Below are 21,959 nucleotides of genomic sequence, written 5' to 3' on the forward strand. Positions count from 1 at the left end.
TATACACAACGCTTCTCTCTCACACACAAATAATATGATAAAAACACAAGCTACTTAATTTGAAGTTCTTAGTGAACTCACTTTTCATTTTCTGATGATTTCAGGATACCCAACTGAGAATCCCCCGTCCAAAAGAAAGTTTTTTCTGGTACGAAGACCAGTGGGGATAGGAGCTTCATTGAGGGATGGTAAGCTTCTATATTGAATTGCATATGTAGTCATTATTAATGCACACATGCATATGCTATATATCCTGCATGAAAAGCATGGAATATAACGATATGTACCATAATTTATAATTGTTTAACTAAGACATGAACCAGCATAAGTTACAAAACACAAATTCAATGCTTTTTTTATTTATTATTTAGCTATTGATAGATATGGACAAAAGTTTCCACATACACCAAAAACTAGTCACTGGAATACTAGACAATGACTTGGAGTTGGATCAGATCAGCATAATCTATCAGAAAGCTTCTAAACAAATTTTTTTGCAGAAACACTAATATCTCCTTTTTATTTTTCCTGTTGCAACTGTTATTGATGATGCAGCCTCTTTGCTATGTGTTGCTGCTGGCTTTGTGAAGAATGCTGCTGAACTACAATTCAAGATAAGAGAGCTATATTGGCATATAAACAGCAACTGTTGCTAGTTCTTTCTTAGGTTGTTAGCGTTTGATTTTAGTGGCTTTCACCAGGCATATGTTGTATTATTACTACCTATCCCTGTAATCGCGTTGTTGTAATATATACCTCATCTATTTACTGATCATCTATTCTTAATAAAACTATATTCCTCTGCTTTCCTTTCTGTTTCGTATTATTCAAGGATTAAATTAATATTTAAGAACCATTGTTGTATTTTCTTTTTTTAAAACAGAGAGGTACTTACCGTAAAAAAAAAAAAGAGGTACTTCCTTCTTGTTAATTTTATAATATTTTTAATTCTTCCCAATGAAGGTATTAGGCTATTGGTTACGATAATTAAATATATTTTTAATATTATATAATATATTTAGTAATAAACTAATACAATTATTTAAAAAATACGTTATATACAAATTAAAATAAACAAAAAAATATCATTTTATATTGTACAAGATGAAAATTTCAAAATAAATAGTTAAATAATAATAATAATAATAATTTTTAAAACTTTTTATTCAAAAATGTGTTAGAATTAACATTTTAAAAAATTAAAAACTAAAAAAATTGCTAAAAAAAACTCTTAAAACCAATTTTCTTATTAAAAATTATTGCCCAATTTGAAACAGATTGTTACTAATTCAACTAATTTTACACCATTTTTTTGCTCACAATTTTTTTAGTAGTCCATGGTAGTGACCAAACTGGTTGCTGAATTCTGATCCAACCAGTTAAATTGACCTGCCAGCGATGGAAAAAAAAATTGACCTGTCCGGTCTAGTTTTTGAAACAATGATATTTTAAGCATCTTAGGCTTTAGAATCATGTTTAAAGACTACTGTAGTCAAGTAAAGCTAATAACTCAAAATACATACATATTCCAGTGACAGAAAACAAGGATTATGTATGTAGTGTCCTGCCAAACCAGTTTCCAGTAAAAACAAGCTGCATGTTTCTTATTTCAAAAGCTCACAGGAAGGTGATAATCGTGCAGTACACAGCATACAACTTACATAAAAGTTTCTTATGGCATAGAAAACATGTAGTCCTCCTATTCGTACACAGTCAAGTTTAACTAAACAAACAAAGAAACTCAAAGATGAGAGTATAGGAAATACAAATACAATACTAGAGTCATTCTGTACAAAAGGTTTGGGTTCATCATGTAATAAGACAATACACATACTAAGACACATAATTCCTTCCCGCCCATCTCTCCTCGTACTTTCCAAATGAGTAGGTAGTTGAAGGCATCCCAGTCAAGTGAAAGGGGTCAGGTTCAATGCCATAATCAGTGAGTGGTCTATTCTCCAGAATATCATCATGACTTTTCACAAAATCCGGTATCTCAATCTCTCCTTTCTTTATGTCATCCCAAAGGTACTGAAGCCGGCTTACATACTTGATCTTCCAATATAATCTAAACCAACAACAAAGTCAACAAACCCAAAGGATTAAGTGCAAAAAAGTGATACAATGGGTCAATTGTCAGCCAATTTAGCGCATGTTACTTTGTATTGACGGTGGACTCGGCAGCACAAAGTATCAAAGGTCATACTTTTGGAATCCGAGGTTGGGATTGTCCTAATGGCAATCCAAACATGCGCTTATTGATGAAAATCATAGCCACAACAAGATGACTATAGTCCTACTAGGATAAACTTCTAATAACTGTGCTGATAGATTAAGAAAACAAGATTTCTCAGAATTTAAAATCAACTTATGCACTTCAATTTTTACATTAACTCTTTCATCTAACTTCTTCAAAGGCTGAAGTGCATAAATTGATTTAAACTTATAGAAGCTTTATTCATTTTACTTTTTTATTCTTCTTCTCTTGAAAGAAGTTTATCCAAACACGACCTAAATTATACTCCTAAATAGAATGCTTTTGGATGTTCATTTCTGTTAAGAATAATTGATAGATGAGTTACCCTCCACTCAAGAAAAAGCGGCCAAGAGTAGCGATGACTAGCCGGGACCGAAAGCCAGGGTGGACGAAATACACAGTCTGAAGCCTGTCCTTGAAATCAGCAGGAAGTTCTTCATAGATCCACCTCAAGATGGTGATGTTAGAATTAATGTCTCATGTGAGAGGCATATGACTTAGTAGGGACTAATAAATAAATAATTAACAATTAAGGGCTAAATTGTAATTGGGCTTAATAGGAGAAGTTTCTAGATTAACTGCTACTTGATGGGAGTAGTGGTTATAAAAGGGGCTTAATACCCATTAATGTGAAATAAGGTCCCCTTCCTGACCAGAAAGTGCTCTTTTCTCACCCATAGCCATCACGAACGGAGAGAGACAGAAAAGAAAGGCCAAAGGAAGTGAAATCCTATTTCTCTCATTTTCAAGTGCACCAGAGAAGATCCTATGGAGAAAGGTACACATAATTATCTATTATTCTTTATTGATTGTTTTGTGAGAACCATAAATCTCAAGATCCTGTTGGTTTTCTATAATTGATAATCTAGGAAACCCTCAAAAATTTTTACATGTGGTATCAGAGCGTGTGTTATGAAATTTATGATTCTCCTAGAATGATTTAATTTCTCCCAATCATGCATAAACCCTAATTATGAAATTTAGGGATTTTTAATTTATGTTACATGTATTTTCAATTACATGTTTTTGATAACGTGTCTTTCGTGTTAATTATATTTTCCGCTGCAAAGTATGAAATTCTAGATATATAAAATTTCATGAGAAGGAAAGCCATGAAAGCGGTATAATTTTTGGAAATTTTGTTTTTGAGAAAGAAAGCCAGAGTGATCTTTACTGGACTTCCAATTCATGTATTTTATTGGAATTAGAGATGAAAATTATATATTATAATAATAATAATAATAAATACTAATTACGTTTTGGAGAAAGCCATATACCGCTACGTAACCGCAAGTTTCATGTTATGGAGAAAGTGCCTATTGTTAATTCCAATTTTGAAGAGTGCTGCCATGTACGTTGCAATTTGGCCGTAAGGAAGGATTCTTTTTCGAATTTCTATTTGCAAACCCCTTTCTGCTATTTACAATCCCACTTGCCTATTTTTTTTTTTCAAAAAAAAATGATCATTAAACATGATTAAAGGATTGAAAGTTTATGTTCTATAATTAAATTAATGTGAATGTTTTGCAATTATTGGTAGCATTAAAATATATGTATATACTATATATTTGCTTGAACGTATTAGAATGTAAAACACAAATAAATGCAAATATTATTTTATGGCCTAGAATGGAATTAATGGAATGGCTATGAATTGTTAATAGCAATAAGTATGTGCAGGCCATATATATTTGGTTGGAATTAAATGTATGTTAAATTTGTTAGTCACCAAAGTGGCCAAATTTGTAAGGTTATTTAATTCTAAATTAATAATTATTTCAATTACTCATAGAATAATGGATGCTAAATTATATGATTGTTGGCTTATGGGTAATTGAAATTCATTGTTATAAGGCATTTATGGATCGCCCAAAGGTTGATTAGTTGTTCTTATAATTAATGAATATTATTGTAGGCGATTTGTGTGTATCATTAGTTTTATTTATATACCCAAAGGAAATAGATACTACTAATTGGTGCATATTTAATTGTCAAATAATGTTAAAATTTTATTAGCATCATCATGTTTGTATGTTGTGTGTTGGTGTGTCACCCAAAGGAGAACATCAATATACATTGATTTTTATCTGAGTAAATTATATGTATGACTTGTGTTTCATGTACCAAAATGCTTATGTGAAGTTTTATTATGCAGTACCTGTTCCCAACTCATTGAATTCTCATGTATCATCTGTACCAATTTTTAATGGGCTTAACTTCTCTGATTGGAATGAGCAAGTCCAATTTCATCTCGGTGTTTTGGATCTTGACCTTGCTATATTGGAAGAGAAGCCTGCTACTATTACTGATGCTAGTAGCAATGAACAGAAAGCTCATTATAAAGCTTGGGAAAGATCTAATAGACTCAGCCTAATGTTCATGAGAATGACTGTTGCAGACAGTATTAAGACAGCGCTCCCTAAAACCGATAATGCTAAAGAGTTTATGGGGTTAGTGGGAGAGCGCTCTCAAACAGCTGATAAGTCTCTTGCTGGGACATTAATGAGTACACTAACCACCATGAAGTTTGATGGTTCACGTACTATGCATGAACATGTCATTGAGATGACAAACATTGCAGCAAGACTTAAGACCTTGGGAATGGCTGTGAATGAGAACTTCCTTGTTCAGTTTATTCTAAACTCATTACCGTCTGAGTATGGCCCGTTTCAAATGAGCTATAATACCATGAAAGATAAATGGAATGTGCATGAATTGCACAGTATGTTAGTTCAGGAAGAAACGAGGCTTAAGAATCAAGGAAGTCACTCAATCCATTATGTAAGCCACCGAGGGAATCAAGGAGCTGGAAAAAAATTTGTAAAGAAACATGATAAAGGCAAAGGACCATTAAAGATCAAGGACGGTCCTGTGCAAATCCAGAAGAAAGCATCAAAGAACAATAATTGTCATTTTTGTGGAAAATCTGGACACTTCCAGAAAGATTGCCCAAAGCGTAAGTCTTGGTTCGAAAAGAAAGGTGAGCTCAATGCTCTTGTATGTTTTGAATCAAACTTAACTGAAGTTCCCCATAATACATGGTGGATTGATTCTGGATGTACAACTCATGTTTCTAATACTATGCAGGGATTCCTTACAATCCAGACCATAAGCCCAAATGAGAAGTTTGTTTTCATGGGGAATAGAGTGAAAGCTCCAGTGGAAGCGGTCGGGACTTATCGTTTAAAACTCGACACTGGACATCATTTAGATTTACTGGAAACTCTTTATGTACCTAGTTTATCTAGGAATTTGGTTTCATTATCTAAACTTGATATTACTGGATACTCTTTTAATTTTGGTAATGGATGTTTCAGTTTATTTAAGTATAATCATCTCATTGGTACTGGTGTTCTTTGTGATGGTTTATATAAATTGAAATTGGATGGTTTGTATGTTGAAACCGTTTTAACTCTGCATCATAATGTTGGCACTAAACGCAGTTTAGTGAATGAACGATCTGCTTTCTTGTGGCATAAACGTTTAGGTCACATTTCTAGAGAGAGGATAGAAAGATTAATAAAGAATGAAATTCTTCCTGATCTAGATTTTACGGATCTAAATATTTGTGTGGATTGTATCAAGGGAAAACAAACAAAACACACAAAGAAAGGAGCCACAAGAAGCACTCAGCTTCTTGAAATTGTGCATACAGATATTTGTGGACCTTTTGATGTTAGTTCTTTCGGAAGGGAAAGATACTTTATCACCTTTATTGATGATTATTCACGTTATGGTTATGTCTACTTACTGCATGAGAAATCTCAGGCAGTGAATGCTTTGGAAATTTACTTGAATGAAGTAGAAAGACAATTAGACAGAAAGGTGAAAATTATTAGATCTGATAGAGGTGGTGAGTATTACGGAAGATATGATGAAACTGGGCAACACCCAGGTCCATTTGCTAAGCTCCTTCAGAAACGAGGCATTTGTGCGCAATACACAATGCCTGGTACGCCACAACAAAATGGTGTATCAGAAAGGCGTAACAGAACTTTAATGGATATGGTTAGGAGTATGTTAATCAATTCAACCTTGCCCGTATCTTTGTGGATGTATGCTTTGAAAACTGCCATGTATTTGTTAAATAGGGTTCCTAGTAAGGCAGTTCCAAAGACACCTTTTGAACTGTGGACAAATAGGACACCTAGTATGAGGCACCTGCACGTTTGGGGTTGCCAGGCAGAAATAAGAATTTACAATCCGCAAGAAAGAAAATTGGATGCAAGAACAATCAGTGGATATTTCATTGGTTATCCAGAAAAGTCAAAGGGGTACATGTTTTATTGTCCTAATCATAGTACGAGAATTGTCGAAACTGGAAATGCAAGGTTCATTGAAAACGGTGAAATCAGTGGGAGTACAGTTCCACGAGAAGTGGAAATTAAAGAAGTTAGAGTGCAAGTCCCTTTATCTTTTGCCTCTAGCAGTAAGGTGATTACTACTTCAGTTACTGCTACAAACAGTAATGAAGAAGTACAACACAATGATGAGCCCATGATACATAATGAACCCATTATGGAAGAACCACAGGAAGTAGCATTAAGGAAGTCTCAAAGAGAAAGAAGACCAGCTATTTCGAATGACTATGTAGTATACTTACATGAAACAGAAACAAACTTAAGCATTAATGATAATGATCCAGTTTCATTTTCACAAGCTATAAGTTGTGATAATTCTGAGAAGTGGTTAAATGCCATGAAAGAAGAGATAGATTCCATGAAACATAATGATGTTTGGGACCTTGTAGAATTACCAAAGGGTTGTAAGAGAGTTGGTTGTAAGTGGGTCTTCAAGACTAAACGTGACTCTCATGGCAACCTTGAACGTTACAAGGCTAGACTTGTTGCTAAGGGATTTACTCAGAAAGATGGCATTGATTATAAAGAGACGTTTTCACCAGTCTCACGAAAGGATTCTTTCAGGATTATCATGGCATTAGTAGCCCATTATGACTTGGAGCTACATCAGATGGATGTGAAAACTGCCTTTTTGAATGGAGATTTAGAGGAGGATGTTTATATGGACCAACCAATGGGATTCTCAGTTGAAGGGAAGGAACACATGGTGTGCAAATTAAAGAAATCAATATACGGTCTTAAGCAAGCTTCCCGCCAATGGTATTTGAAATTTAATGATACCATTGTTTCCTTTGGATTTAAGGAAAACACTGTTGATCGGTGTGTATATCTGAAGGTCAGTGGGAGTAAGGTTATGTTTCTAGTCCTGTATGTTGATGATATATTGCTTGCAACTAATGATCTTGGTCTTCTTCATGAGACTAAAAAGTTTCTTTCTAGTAACTTTGAAATGAAGGATATGGGTGAGGCAAGCTATGTGATAGGGATAGAAATATTCCGAAATAGATCACAAGGATTGTTAGGCTTGTCTCAAAAGGCATATATCAATAAAGTACTAGAGAGATTTAGGATGGAAAAGTGCTCAGCATCTCCCGTTCCAATTCAGAAAGGAGACAAATTTAGTCTCGCACAATGTCCTAAAAATGATCTGGAACGGAAGCAAATGGAAGCAATTCCGTATGCATCAGTTGTTGGGAGTATTATGTATGCTCAGACCTGCACTCGACCAGATATAAGCTTTGCAACCGGAATGTTGGGAAGATATCAAAGTAATCCAGGAATGGAACATTGGAAAGCTGCAAAGAAAGTTCTGAGATACTTACAGGGAACAAAAGACCACATGCTTACATATAAGAGGTCTGATCACCTAGAGGTGATTGGATATTCAGACTCAGACTTTGCTGGATGTGTGGATACAAGAAAATCCACTCTTGGCTTTGTATTTCTCTTAGCCGGAGGAGCAATATCATGGAAGAGTGCAAAACAATCAGTTGTTGCTGCATCCACCATGGAAGCTGAATTTGTAGCATGTTTTGAGGCTACAATTCAGGCTAATTGGCTGCGGAACTTTATTTCAGGGCTTGGAATTGTCGACAGTATTGCTAGGCCGCTGAAAATGTATTGTGATAACTCCGCAGCAGTATTCTTTTCTAAGAACGACAAGTACTCTACGGGTGCTAAGCATATGGAATTGAAGTACTTTGCCGTGAAAGAAGAAGTTCAAAAACAAAGAGTGTCAATAGAACATATTAACACAAAGCTTATGATAGCTGACCCTTTGACAAAGGGATTACCGCCCAAGACATTTATAGAACATGTTGAAAGTATGGGCATTATTGTTATTGATGATCATTAAGTGTAATTTACCTTATGTAATTTTGCTGACACTCTGAGCTCAATTATGATATGTTTCTGATTACCTGTTCTCTATGTTTGCATGCATGTTTGTGTTAAAGTAATGTTAACAGGTTTTGTCTTGAATGAAGACATTATGTTGGACCAATTATGTACTCCTAACTAATGGTCATATTAAGGAGAAGACTAATTTGTAGTACATGGAAGGGACTATGTCGATTAGATGATGTACAACCGCCATGACTCGAATTGGTTCCTATTCTTAATCATGAAATTATGATGTACCCAATGTGTAAAACAATTTAGTCAATTTTTAATGCGCATTATGTTAGTTAATCTATTTATTTATTTAGTCCATAATGTTTATTAATGTCACATGAGCCAAGTGGGAGAATGTTAGAATTAATGTCTCATGTGAGAGGCATATGACTTAGTAGGGACTAATAAATAAATAATTAACAATTAAGGGCTAAATTGTAATTGGGCTTAATAGGAGAAGTTTCTAGATTAACTGCTACTTGATGGGAGTAGTGGTTATAAAAGGGGCTTAATACCCATTAATGTGAAATAAGGTCCCCTTCCTGACCAGAAAGTGCTCTTTTCTCACCCATAGCCATCACGAACGGAGAGAGACAGAAAAGAAAGGCCAAAGGAAGTGAAATCCTATTTCTCTCATTTTCAAGTGCACCAGAGAAGATCCTATGGAGAAAGGTACACATAATTATCTATTATTCTTTATTGATTGTTTTGTGAGAACCATAAATCTCAAGATCCTGTTGGTTTTCTATAATTGATAATCTAGGAAACCCTCAAAAATTTTTACAGGTGATGCCAGGGGAATTATCCTCCTTCTGAACAGTGCTGTGCATGTAAGCAATACAGAAGGGCCCCTCAGGCAACTCACTGCAAATTTTGTTGAACACATACCGCTTGAGCCGCTCCGCACTCACAACAGTTGCTGCAAAACAGCTCCTCAGAAGAGTACATGAATTCTTTTAGAGAAAAAAGGTTATCCCTTTTACACTATCATCCAATCACAATCCATTATGTATGATAAGTTTGTTGACTTTTATGATAATTACTTCAAAAGTTATATTAACGATGATTTGTGGTTCAACGCCAGTGTAAAAGTGTTTTAGACTATCAGTGTCATGACCATTAAACTCTTTTATTTATCACCGGAACTTCAATTACTCACTCTTTTTTTTTTTTGTGACCTAGCTAGAGTTTTGTTTTGTTTTTTCCCCAGGCAGAGAGGACACTAAAAGAAGGTGAAATGATAGGGTTATTGCATAACAGATTATACATAAGTGATTCAGCATAATTGAAGTATTGAAACCTGATGTTTTTGCAGCAAAATTGCGAAAACTACTCTGAAGAGCATCCAAAAGTGTGTATGAGAAGCAAAATCGAGAACACATGAAATTACGAGTATTGGTTGAGTAGAGGAAGGAGTGGAAGGAGTACCGGGAAAGTACTTGCCGACGATGCGGAGAATGCGATTGGAGTTCTTGTCGGAGCCTTGGAGGCGGAGGAATTGCAACTGATCGAGATCGGAGAAGTCCTCGTCGGGGGAGAGGTACTGGGAACAGTCGTGCCAATTCTCTTCTTCTTGCTGTTGATCGTGTTCGAGGAAAGGTCGCGCATCGACGCCGAGGTCCGACGCCAGCACCACCACCGAGAAATCCTCCGATGAACCTCCCATCGCCGCCCCTAACTCGTGCGTTTTGCTACGATACGGATTCTATTATCCCTACTCTTCAATAACACGGTCATGCCTGATAAACCACGTGTAATAAATATAATTTTTTTTACACAATAAATAGTAATTGTTTTAAAAGCATATTAGTATTTGAGAATTAGATTGATATAGAATCACTCTTTCTCTCCTAATTCTGATACATTTTTTAACCAAGATAATTAATTAGGACATTTGGTTCTTCTCACCTTATTTAAGTTTATTACCTCTCTTTAATAATGTATTTTGCAGATATTAAACATATATATTTTCTAATAAACTCAATATCAATTGAGTTATATTTATTAAGTTTTCTAATTTTGTGATGTCTCGAACCTAAGACCATTCATTGGTATTACAATAAATAACAAGTCATGAGAATAGATCATGAATAGACTAGATAAAACCGAGTTTATTAATTCTAATATGGTTTAATATAATAAAAAAAACTTTATTCATTTAAGTTTCATGTAACATAGGACTACCTCAATATTTTTTCTCAAAAAGATAATTTCATGTGATAACATTTTTTCTCAAAAAAATAATATTAAACTTGAATATTCAATGTTCAATTCAAGTCAATTATTGAGAAATATAATATTTTTTTAATGTAGCATCATTTTAAATATACGCTTAGTTTATTGTCTCTCACAAAATTTAGACCAATTAACTTATTTAAATCTAATTTATTAATTTAAAGATTATATTACAAAATATGCTTTTATGAGAAATTAAGTTTTTTTTAAAATCAAGTTATACTTAAAATAGACTTGTCAAATATATATAAATTAAATTCGTGACTTAAATTTACCCTTGAGTTGTTTTCATTTTCTAAAATTCTTACGAATGAGTGGTCCAACCTACAAATTGTGTTAGCCGTATAATTGGGTCATGGCAGAAAGGTTACCCTTGTGCTGTGATATTTCATAGTGCATGATTCGATGAAGATTTTCTTTTTAATTAGAATTGTTAATACCAAAATATTGTAGGACTTGAACATTAGAATTAGAGTCTGTTGCTCCTGGCATAATCACAGATTGATATTTTTGGCATAAATATAATTAATTAGTATTTTATTATGTGCATTGTATAAAATATTGTTTTTGAAAGGTTGTATAAAATAAATATTGTATATTAACTTTGACTAATCTCATTTATTTATATTAATTTCAGTTCTTGTCAATAGGAGAAACAGGCACTTCGTGCTTAATTTTTTTTCATGATTTTTTTTAATAAAAAAATAATAAAAGTTAATGGATGATTTAGGAAGGAAATTATAAGAATAAAATAATAATTTATGAATGTAGTTATAAGAATAAAATAAATATAAAAATATACACATTAAAATATCCAATTTTCTTTATATATAATTATTGATATTATATATTTACTTATAAGAAAGATAATAAAAGTTAATAGATAATTTGTGAGAAAAGTTATAAAAATAAAATAATAATTTATGAATATAATTATAAGAATAATATATATATATATATAAATGGGTACTTAAAAAAACTGAAAGAAAAAATAAAGAATAGAGTCTTCAGAAGAGTGCAAACTTTATAATGACAACGTTGATGGTTGAACCAATTGCTATTTGGCATCTGTAGTTGTAAAGTATGGTGACCATTGGATAAACCAACACCACCAATTTCCATTTTTATAAGAAAATAAAAAATGACCCACTTGGAATTGTCGCTGACGAGGAGTGTCTCGTGGCCACACGAGCTTTACCACTACTAGAGCGGCAAAACCACTGTTCTTAGCTTCTGCATGTGAAGTGAATTCTTGCAATGCTTCCTTTTCTCCACGGTGAGCATGAATAACAACAATTGCTGGTTCTTGTAATTATTATTATTGCAATTCCATTTTGTGACTTCCCTGTTGCTTGTTAATTAGTGTGACCCAGATGGTGTTTTGAGTATTTGTTTTGAGATTCATTCAGTATTTTGAGAGATTTGTATGATAAATATGGATACTTTGCTCAAAACACCCAACAAGCTTGAGTTTTTGCACCCACTTCACGGTTACTCGGAAAAATTGAGCAGTTCAGGTTCCTCTAGGGTGCAAAATCAGTATTTTGGGTTTGGTTCCAAGAAACCAACTGTGAGATGGGGTAAATGTGGTAACTTGAGGGCTAGTAGCAGTGCCCTTTTGGAGCTTGTTCCTGAATTCAAGAAGGAGAATCTGGATTTTGAACTTCCTTTGTATGATTCCTCAAAGGGTGCTATGGTTGATCTTGCTGTTGTGGGAGGGGGCCCTGCAGGGCTTGCAGTTGCACAGCAGGTTTCTGAGGCGGGGCTTTCGGTTTGTGCCATTGATCCAAACCCTAGATTGATTTGGCCCAATAATTATGGGGTTTGGGTGGATGAGTTTGAGGCCATGGATTTGCTTGATTGCCTTGACACCATTTGGTCTGGCGCGGTTGTCTTCATTGACGACAAAACAAAGAAGGATCTAGATAGGCCTTATGGGAGGGTCAACAGGAAGCTGCTGAAGTCCAAGATGCTGCAGAAATGCATATCGAATGGCGTCAAGTTTCACCAAGCGAAAGTTATCAAGGTTATTCATGAGGAGGCCAAATCTTTGTTGATTTGTAATGATGGTGTCACTGTTCATGCCACTGTGGTTCTCGATGCAACTGGCTTTTCGAGATGCCTTGTTCAGTATGATAAACCGTATAATCCGGGATACCAAGTTGCTTATGGGATTTTGGCCGAGGTTGATGAACACCCATTTGATGTAGATAAAATGCTTTTTATGGACTGGAGAGATTCACATCTGGACAATGACATGGAACTGAAGCAGAGAAATAGTAGAATACCCACTTTTCTATATGCGATGCCCTTTTCATCCACTAAGATATTTCTTGAAGAAACTTCTCTTGTGGCACGCCCTGGGTTGCGAATGGATGATATACAAGAAAGAATGGCTGCTAGGTTGAAACACTTGGGTATTAGAGTGAAAAGCATTGAAGAAGATGAGCATTGTGTCATTCCAATGGGTGGCCCCCTCCCAGTTCTCCCCCAAAGAGTTGTTGGAATTGGCGGTACCGCAGGAATGGTGCATCCTTCAACAGGGTATATGGTAGCAAGGACCCTAGCTGCGGCTCCTATTGTTGCTAATTCTATTGTTCAGTGCCTTGGTTCTGATAGAGGTTTTTCAGGAGATGAAATATCTGCACAAGTGTGGAAAGATTTATGGCCTATCCAAAGGAGGCGACAAAGGGAGTTCTTCTGTTTTGGTATGGACATCTTACTCAAGCTTGATTTACCAGGCACAAAGAGATTTTTTGATGCGTTTTTTGATCTGGAACCTCATTACTGGCATGGATTCTTATCATCAAGACTGTTTCTTCATGAGCTCTTATTTTTTGGACTCTCTCTATTTTCTTATGCTTCTAATACATCTAGGGTAGAGATTATGGCAAAGGGAACTCTTCCTTTGGTAAACATGATCAACAACTTGGTAAAAGATACAGAATAATAGACTTCATTCTATTCTGTTGTGTATGCTACCTATGGTAAAAGATACAGAATAAGACGACTTCCTTCTACTCATGTTATAGATTTCTGATAATGTATAATTGTGTATATTTATTTATTCTTTGCTCACCTTAATTCACTTTGGAGAAAAAGTTCCCAAACTTTCTCTATTTTAAGCCTATCATTGTTTGCATTTGCAATGGATAAGAGGAAAAGAACTGGTTGGCTATTGTTGGTTAATGTTTATCTTGTTAAGGAATGCTGTTGGGCGAAATCTTTTATTAATTGGATGAGGTTTCTTCACTTCAGCACGACCAAGTTGCCTTACCCTCTACGTATTAATGTCTTAATAAACTATAACTGTGATCAATGACAAGTGATTACTGTGATTCATTTTGATGAACCTATGTGATCCATGTTTTCAAATGTTGATCCTGCTTATTCATGGCCTTTCTCTCAAATTAGTCTATTCAGATTGGCTTCCAAGAACGATGGTGCGAAGGAAATAGTGGTATATACCTCATTCTTGAAATTTAAGCTTCCACCTCAAGATGTGGACACCATTTCTAACCTTTGCCGTTGACCCCTCTTTCTTTATTAGGAACAGCGGTCTTCAATCTTGTCTGCTTTCCAAGAAACCATCATCCTTTATTGGTATTTACAATCAGCACAGCAGATTCGGTTAGTGAACTCAACTAGCAACATTTTACTTAGATGAAGCAGAGCTAGACTTGTCTCATGGCATGGAGCTTCTAAATAACATCGGATAAAAGAGTAGATTAAACAAGTACTAGGCACTAGCACTGTAGGGGATCGGAAATAGGTATAATACTATTGGTAAATAAAGAGGTTAAGCATTTAAAGTGAAATCATCTCTAAATTAAGTGTACTCGCCCTTAAATTGTCAAATGAATTAAGACCATGTTAAATTAAATTAAAATTTAAAAATTGAAGAGATTTAACTCAGTTGGTTGATTAGCTAAACTTATTTGGCCAAAATAAGTGTTTAATAAATGAATTTATCTTGTTAGCTTGTAACAATTTTTTTTTTTTGCATACCATTTGAAATAATGCTTGACCTTATAACTTATATTTTTATCCTCAATATTTTAATAAAGATCTTCTTTTGCTTTCTCTTTTGATATCACACTATTAAAATATAAAAAATGTCTTTTATATTACATTATTATTATTATTTTAATTATTACACTACTTAAACTATTTATTTATAATTTATTATAAAATAATTTATCTTAAATAAAAATAAGAGTCCTAAATTTTCAAAAAACTTAAAATTATAAATATCAAAATATATTTTTGTCTAAAATTTAAAAATACATAAAAATCACATACATATATTTTTCACACCATTTTATATCTATAAGCTAATTTAATAGTTAATTTTATTTTTACCAACCACTCCTAATTCAAAAAATTAACTTACCAACTTTCAAATAACATTTTAATTTTTGACTAATTTATCAGCTGTTTTCACTAAACATAACCTAAATTATATTCTACATAAAACAAAATCATCTCGTGGCTGTTATTACATGGTTTGACATCTGATTTGAGAGCGGCATCTTCATGACCTTTCAACCATATCATGTTCGGCGTGTAAACAAAAGAAATGTGGAAAGATTAGGAACAATGCATATAGACACGAATTCAACTCTTAGTGGCCAAGTGTTTTATTTTACTTTTAGTACTCCTCTTTTGCATTGCAAAGAAACATCAATCCTTGACATTCGTAAACACCCATTCATAATGCTAGGCTAGCCCGAAATGACTGCTATGATCAAACATTATCGCAAGATTCATCTCAAAGTCTATGAATACATTAGAAGTGTCAAATCTACTATACTGTTAGTTGGTGTTCTGTTATGTGAAACCCAACAATTTCTCCTAAAATGTCTTTCAGACTTGTTAAAAAGAACCGGCTGCTTACTCTTGACAAAGCTACTTTTTTTAGATTTGACTTATTTTCACAGGCGTTTCACTTCTTTGCAGCGCATTATTGACTCTTTAATTAGGGACAGATCCACATCAGGTGTTCAAGGAAAATTTTGTTGTCTGACTATAGCAATTACAGTCTACTGCACCTAGCTATCTAGGAACAAACTAATTTTTGAAGATTATCAATTTTCTGTAATAGAGGTTATTAACAAGATTAAGTTTCTTATGTATAGACAAGCGCACCTGTTGCATTTGTTTTAACTTCTTGATATAGGTCTTCTTGTATTAAAGAGACTTTTGATTTTCTCTAGCCGCAGGATATGCCCTATTTATTGTTGTATCATTTTGAGTTTAATATAATTTACATTTTTTCCGAAAAAAAATTCATCTCGAAGAAAAGTCCCAAGTTCTCATAATAGCAACTGAAAATTCTACCGAAATCAGATTTTGGCCTAAAAAAGTAGAATCCTAATCTCTTGATTCAGGAAAGCTCTCTGCTGCGCTTAGTAGCAGCAACAACAGCATTCATCAGTGTCCCACGGAACCCGCCATTTTCTAACTCATGAATGCCCGTAATTGTTGTCCCACCCGGAGAAGTAACGTCATCTTTGAGCTGTCCTGGGTGTTTCCCAGTCTGGATGACCATTGATGCTGCTCCTAATACCTGCAAAATACACGAATAGACAAGTCAAGAAAACAACTATAAAAACGAGATTTCAAATGTAGGTAAGGTAAAATATCTGTAGGATATTTGCTTCCATATTCAAGCTTTTGCAATACTAGTATATCATGCCTATGTGCAGATACGTGTTGGTTAACTAAAACTAGTAAAAAAATTGGGGCCAAATGTAAGGATGGATCAACGCAATTGGGATGCACTAGTGTAGTAGTAGCTGAATTTTCTAAAACCGGAGATGGTGGATTAATTTGCTCAACCTGTTTAGTAACATTGCAACAAAGAGGTACACTTGGTAAATTACTTGAATCCAATTTTTGATTCGTTGTTAGACACTTGGTATAGATGGAAGTCTGTTTATTGGACTTATACACACTAAAGCTAATAATAACGCTGAAACTCAAACAATCTTCAACTTCGTTATAAAGCCAGAAGTTCTTATCCTGGCAAACTGGAAATACCGTGCCATAGAAACATGAAATTTAAAATGCACTAATTGCAACATACTTGACTCGTCTTAAATATGTTTTTATTATTATATATCTGGATTTATGGCAAAATGGCAGTATAAGACAATGCAAAAGCAACCATCAGATTTATAAACATTCGGAGAAATAAAGTATGAACTTCCTTCATTAAATGGTCAAAGGATAGTATTTCACTTCACTTACAGTTTGAGAAGCTAGACTTAATGAAAGATCACGTGGTAAACCAGCTGCTACTCCTCCATCAGCCAAAGCCTCTATTGCTAAATAAACATAAGCAGGACCACTGCCACTGAACAATTTAGGAAAAATAAAATAAGTTTTAGTAAACAAATCAAGCTTTAGGAAATATAAGTTATAGGGATATATAAGGCTTTCAAGAATGATGATGAATAGCCGTTGCAGCACTCAGACGTTACACTAAGACAAAATGTGAAAAATAGGGGAATGGTTCACAAATCACTTGAACATGTGGAATCAATTTACAATGCTAAATGGGACTGAAAGTACAAGCATTGCATGAAGGAGAATGAGAGGTATGGAGCTAGGGTAGAAGCCTGAGTTCTGAGTTCAATTTTCATGTACACCCAAAACCAAAAAAAAAAAAAGGCATTAAACAATAAACACCCAATAGAACATTCAGAGCCCAGACACTCTTCCTTTGTTCTCCCAAATGTAAAAAAAATTGCATGGAAATGGCAGACTTATCCTTATCTTCTAACCTTCTGATAGTATCATCACTTACCTCCCAAGAAAATATATGTTCATCAAAGATGAAGTGCAATTTCGTGTGATTTTTCAGATAATATCTAAATATTGTTCTGTGATTTTAGAAAATGAGATCTACATACCTCAGGCCAGTTATAGCATCAAAATACTTTTCCTCAGCTTTCCATATTTTGCCAATTGACCCTAACAATTTGGCTATAATATTTCCATCTTCTTCTGTTGCAGATCCCCCCAAGCTCATAACTGTCAAAGTTTGACTTTAGTGGTCTATTCATTCAAGTCTGTAATCTTAGAACAATGCAAATTAATACAGAGAGCAATGCAATACGGAGTATTCATTGTTTTGTAGAATAACATACAAGGTACCGAATGACCATAATATGTAAGAGAAGGCATTCTTGACATTGCAATTTAGGAAGGAAGGCCTTCTTCATAATTGAGATTATTTGCCCATGCAGTTCATGCATTCAAACTAAAAATTAAAAATAAAATGCTGAGACTACAAGATCAAACTGTAACAAGTGTACATATCAGAGACTACTTTTGGGAGCCTTTCAACCCCACCCTTCATAAAAATGAAGAACAAAACCACTATCACAGACTATTATAATAAATCATGTGTATATAAAAGAGCCTCATTCGTCTACCCCAAATCTCAAAGTCAATTAATAATCATCTTCCTCTCAAAGTAACCATAAAAAATGCATAATAATACAACGTATAACAACCATCCAATATAAATATTAAAGGTCAATCGAATTCCAAATGTAGTTGTCGACATAAGCTGTATACTTCACAAGACAGGACCTTAGTTAGCATCATGAAATTAAATAAGTCTTTTATCAGATAATTCTGACAATCACAAAATAACTTTTCAATCGAAACTCTTCAAAACATGAACACAGAGCAACTAAGTATAAAAATATAACTGACAATTTAGAATTCAGAGTCAATTATGGAATTTCCAAGTTAAACAAATAATTCACGCAGTATCCATTCTCATTCTGCTCTGCGTTTAAAAAGTAACTGAGGAACAAATTACAATATGCTTTTAAAAGTAAAAAAAAAAAAAAGATAATACCTGATGCTGCCTCGCCTACAGCAGCAGGTGTATTAGGCATCACTCTTATAAATCTGTCGTTCCCAGCCCATTCCTACATTTTATGAAACAACCATTTTCCACAAAAAATATGCAACCTAATTATGTCTACTAGGCTAAAAAAGAGGAGAAAAGCTACATGCAGAGCCCATGTTAAATATGTCAATTTGAGAAAATATTTGTTTTTGTATCTTGTTTAATGTTTTTATGTATAGGATAAAATAATGTAAATTTTACTATAATACTCTTCATATACCGTGCAATGTTTGGTTTGCATTAAGAAAAGATAAAAAACAAGATTTTGAAACTTTTTAAATTATTTTATCATTTAACATAAATTTATTATCACGTAGTGTTTCAGCTAACGCTGCTTTTAAGTAAATAAGTTTCTTTGCTTCTTCGAAGTCCACTGTCTCCTACGTCCAGCACCGTTGGTTGCCGCTGTGAGTGAAAGTAAGCACTGTCGTTAACCCCGCGAGGATCTTCTCTTCCATGGTGGGGTGGTTCATGACGAGCCAAAAGAACCAGCTTAGCGCCACCGACATGTCCCTGCCAGCGAGGAGGAAGTTCAACACGATTTGTCGCAGCACAGCAGTGCTTAGTGGTTTTCCGGCACCATCGCACTTCTTTATGAAGGAGAGGATGGTGGCATTAGAAGGGGGGTATGGTGCAGGGGAGCGGAACGAGATGACACCAGATTGGGAGTCGTGGATGAGGTTCGAGCCGAAGTTGTTGGTGGCGCGGCCAATGGTTTGAAGGAGCATGGTAATGAGCTTGCTAGAGGGGGAGAGAGTGCAAAGGTCGGGGACCAGGAAAGGAACCGGAGGAATGTAGCGAAGGATGTCGGCAAGGACAGCCGGGGAGAGGTGATTGTCGGCGACGAGGTAGATGTTGGGGACGCCGAGAATGGAGAGGGAGGAGCGGTCCAATAGATCCGCGGCAAGGGATGTGGCGAAGGCGAGGAGGGAGGTGAATTGGGAAAACTCTGACATGACACAGTAGAGAGGAGGGCGGTGAAGTTGTTAATGTTTGGTGAGAGAGGTTTAGAGAAGAAAGCCCATATAAAAAAAAGTATTAAATAATAAAAAGTTAAAAAATAAGGATAATATTGTATTTTACTTTTACTTTGTTAGACATTATCCTCCATCATTCTTATATATTTTGTAATGTCCATGAGTCCATCATTGTATTCTTTAAAATCAATCTTATATTTTGTAATGTCCATCATTGTATTCTTTAAAATCAATGTTGAACAAATATTTTTGTACAATCAACTCCCTTATTTTTCGGGGAATCATGCACACCCTATAAGTGCGTTTGATTAAATTCTTTTATTATTTTCTGTTTTGTTTATGTTGTTCTTACTCAAATTGTAGTCCAAAAGCAGCACAAATACATAAATTAAAAGGAAGGAAAAAAAATATGCTGCATTCGATAACCTGAAGATCTTTCAATTTGGTACCAGCAGCGACCGAAACCAAAAGCTTGTTCTTCGTCAGAAGCGGCGTCAATTTGAACACCACGTCTTTCACTGCAACAACACAGCACGTAAGAGAAAACGCAAGTCAAACATGAATGAACACTGACGCAAAAAAAAAATACCTAGTTGAGGTTTGACCGAGAAAACGACGACGTTGCTTTCGCGAACGACCTTCGAGAGCGAGGAAAAAAAGAATGTAAAAACGGCGTCGCGTTTGTTATTGTTTCAGTGAGAAAAAAATAAAAAAGGAGAGGGAACATGAATACGTCGTCGTTTGAGGGGAGAACGGTGACGCCGAAGGATTCGAATGTGTCGCGGCGGGCGGGGTTGGAGTGGACGGCGGTGCGAATGCGAGAAGGCGGCAAGACGCCGGAGCGGACGGCGCCTCTGGCAATGGACTCGGCCATTTTTCCGGCGCCGATGAAGCCGAGATTGTAGGAATCGGCGGGAATCGGAACGATTTCCATTTTTTTGGTTACGTAGCAGAGAAATCAATTTCGATTAGCGGAAGTGTTGATGTTGTTGCTGGTTCAGTTGGTTAGGGAAGCAGAGAAAGAAAGAAAGAAGTGGCGCAGTCACGCAGAAATGTTTGGCCACTTTTTCCCTTGCAGTGGTTTGTTTCACTTGCATACTCAACTTGGCATCACGTGAAGGAAAGGTGCTCGTAACAAACTCTTTTCTTGTCAATAATAATAATAATAATAATTTGATAAATAGCTATTTAGTTCCTGAATTATCTATTAATTGAGAATTTAGTTTTTACATTTTGTAAATGATCATTTTAGTCTGTATATATTCAAATCTTGTGACAAATTAGTTCAATCATTTATTACAAGTCATGTATATTATGAACTAATTAGTTAGTAAGTATTAGTAGCATAGTTTGAGGATTACTCTAACATTAAAAGTGGTATATTTTAAGGATTAAATTGTCAATATATTTATCAGCTAGGCTAATTTTTGGTAACATTTGTAGTATAATTTTAGGACCACTTTGAAGTTAAGTGACACTAGGGGTAGAGGTCTCAAAAATTTAAATAATAAAAAAATGAAATTAAGTACAATTAATAAAAAATGGATGAATAAAAAAAAACTAACAATATAAAAGTAGTAGAAAGTTAATCTAGAAAAATTTAAAATTTAAAAAGGAATTTAAGAGTAAAATTGTCTAATAAAATATAGACACCAAATAGGATAATTCTCATTGTTAATAGTTATAGATACTTGACTAAATTGTTATTTGTTTAATGGTTGAAGTAATTTATCTTAACATTTGTAAATTAAATTGGTCATTTTAAAAATAAAAAAACTAAATTGTTAGCAAATACATAATTGAAAGACTAAATAGACTATTTATCAAAAGTTATTTAAATAAAATAAAATAAAAATTTGATGTCTATCTTCATACTAGTGAGTCCCGAAAACTTAACTCACATGAACTTTTAACTAATAAAAAATAATAATTTTATCTCTCAAACTTTTTATTTCAAAATTAGTCCTCAAAGTTAGTCCTTCTATAATTAATCACATTAAATTTATAAACTACTTAACAAATCGAGAGGTGTTACTTTGGTCAAAATTAAAATCGTCAGTACATAAAATTAAAAAAAAAAAAAGAATCAGTTTTATGTAAGAGAAAAATTTTTAGAGATTAAAGTGAATTATTTATACTTTAATAGTTTGCTTAAGATACTAAAGTGATAAACATATCACCTAAACTTTTATTAGATGAAAGTCTGACACGTCATCCAAATTTTTATACTAAACAAATATATTTTTTTATATCATTTTTAGGTTATTAATATAAAGTATTTATTAATTTTATTGATGATTAATTTT

General features: G+C 34.2%; 3 protein-coding genes across 3 annotated transcripts; 1 reads left to right on the forward strand and 2 right to left on the reverse strand.

Moving 5' to 3' along the window:
* Positions 1–1,576: 1,576 nt before the first annotated feature.
* Positions 1,577–10,261, reverse strand: LOC114406645 (ganglioside-induced differentiation-associated protein 2-like). Its single transcript, XM_028369407.1, has 4 exons — positions 9,940–10,261; positions 9,303–9,430; positions 2,583–2,719; positions 1,577–2,068 (listed from the first exon to the last, which is right to left on the reverse strand). The coding sequence occupies exons 1-4, from the start codon at positions 10,175–10,177 to the stop codon at positions 1,834–1,836; spliced, it is 738 nt and encodes a 245-aa protein (XP_028225208.1). The 5' UTR covers positions 10,178–10,261; the 3' UTR covers positions 1,577–1,833.
* Positions 10,262–11,871: 1,610 nt separating this feature from the next.
* LOC114406646 (lycopene beta cyclase, chloroplastic-like) lies at positions 11,872–13,856 on the forward strand. Its single transcript, XM_028369408.1, has 2 exons — positions 11,872–12,022; positions 12,110–13,856. Exon 2 carries the CDS (start codon positions 12,173–12,175, stop codon positions 13,694–13,696), a length of 1,524 nt encoding a protein of 507 aa, XP_028225209.1. The 5' UTR covers positions 11,872–12,022; positions 12,110–12,172; the 3' UTR covers positions 13,697–13,856.
* Positions 13,857–15,994: 2,138 nt separating this feature from the next.
* On the reverse strand, positions 15,995–20,760 carry LOC114406647 (pyrroline-5-carboxylate reductase-like). The gene is made up of 7 exons (XM_028369409.1): positions 20,387–20,760; positions 20,243–20,291; positions 20,080–20,171; positions 18,623–18,695; positions 17,664–17,784; positions 16,999–17,104; positions 15,995–16,315 (listed from the first exon to the last, which is right to left on the reverse strand). Exons 1-7 carry the CDS (start codon positions 20,585–20,587, stop codon positions 16,133–16,135), a joined length of 825 nt encoding a protein of 274 aa, XP_028225210.1. The 5' UTR covers positions 20,588–20,760; the 3' UTR covers positions 15,995–16,132.
* Positions 20,761–21,959: the final 1,199 nt, after the last annotated feature.

Source organism: Glycine soja, chromosome 3 (genome assembly GCF_004193775.1).
Source record: "Glycine soja cultivar W05 chromosome 3, ASM419377v2, whole genome shotgun sequence".
Lineage (NCBI taxonomy): Eukaryota > Viridiplantae > Streptophyta > Magnoliopsida > Fabales > Fabaceae > Glycine > Glycine soja.

Excerpts from the sequence above, each read along its gene's own strand:
- LOC114406645 (XM_028369407.1), bottom strand. The coding sequence starts at position 10,177 with ATGGGAGGTTCATCGGAGGATTTCTCGGTGGTGGTGCTGGCGTCGGAC. Across the intron at positions 9,431-9,939 it reads CGTCGGCAAGTACTTTCCCG|CAACTGTTGTGAGTGCGGAG; the intron begins GTACTCCTTCCA and ends GCTGTTTTGCAG. Across the intron at positions 2,720-9,302 it reads AGGAGGATAATTCCCCTGGC|ATCACCATCTTGAGGTGGAT; the intron begins ATCACCTGTAAA and ends ATTAATTCTAAC.
- LOC114406646 (XM_028369408.1), top strand. The coding sequence starts at position 12,173 with ATGATAAATATGGATACTTTGCTCAAAACACCCAACAAGCTTGAGTTT.
- LOC114406647 (XM_028369409.1), bottom strand. The coding sequence starts at position 20,587 with ATGGAAATCGTTCCGATTCCCGCCGATTCCTACAATCTCGGCTTCATC. Across the intron at positions 20,292-20,386 it reads TTCTCCCCTCAAACGACGAC|GTCGTTCGCGAAAGCAACGT; the intron begins GTATTCATGTTC and ends TCGCTCTCGAAG. Across the intron at positions 20,172-20,242 it reads CTCGGTCAAACCTCAACTAG|TGAAAGACGTGGTGTTCAAA; the intron begins GTATTTTTTTTT and ends GTGTTGTTGCAG.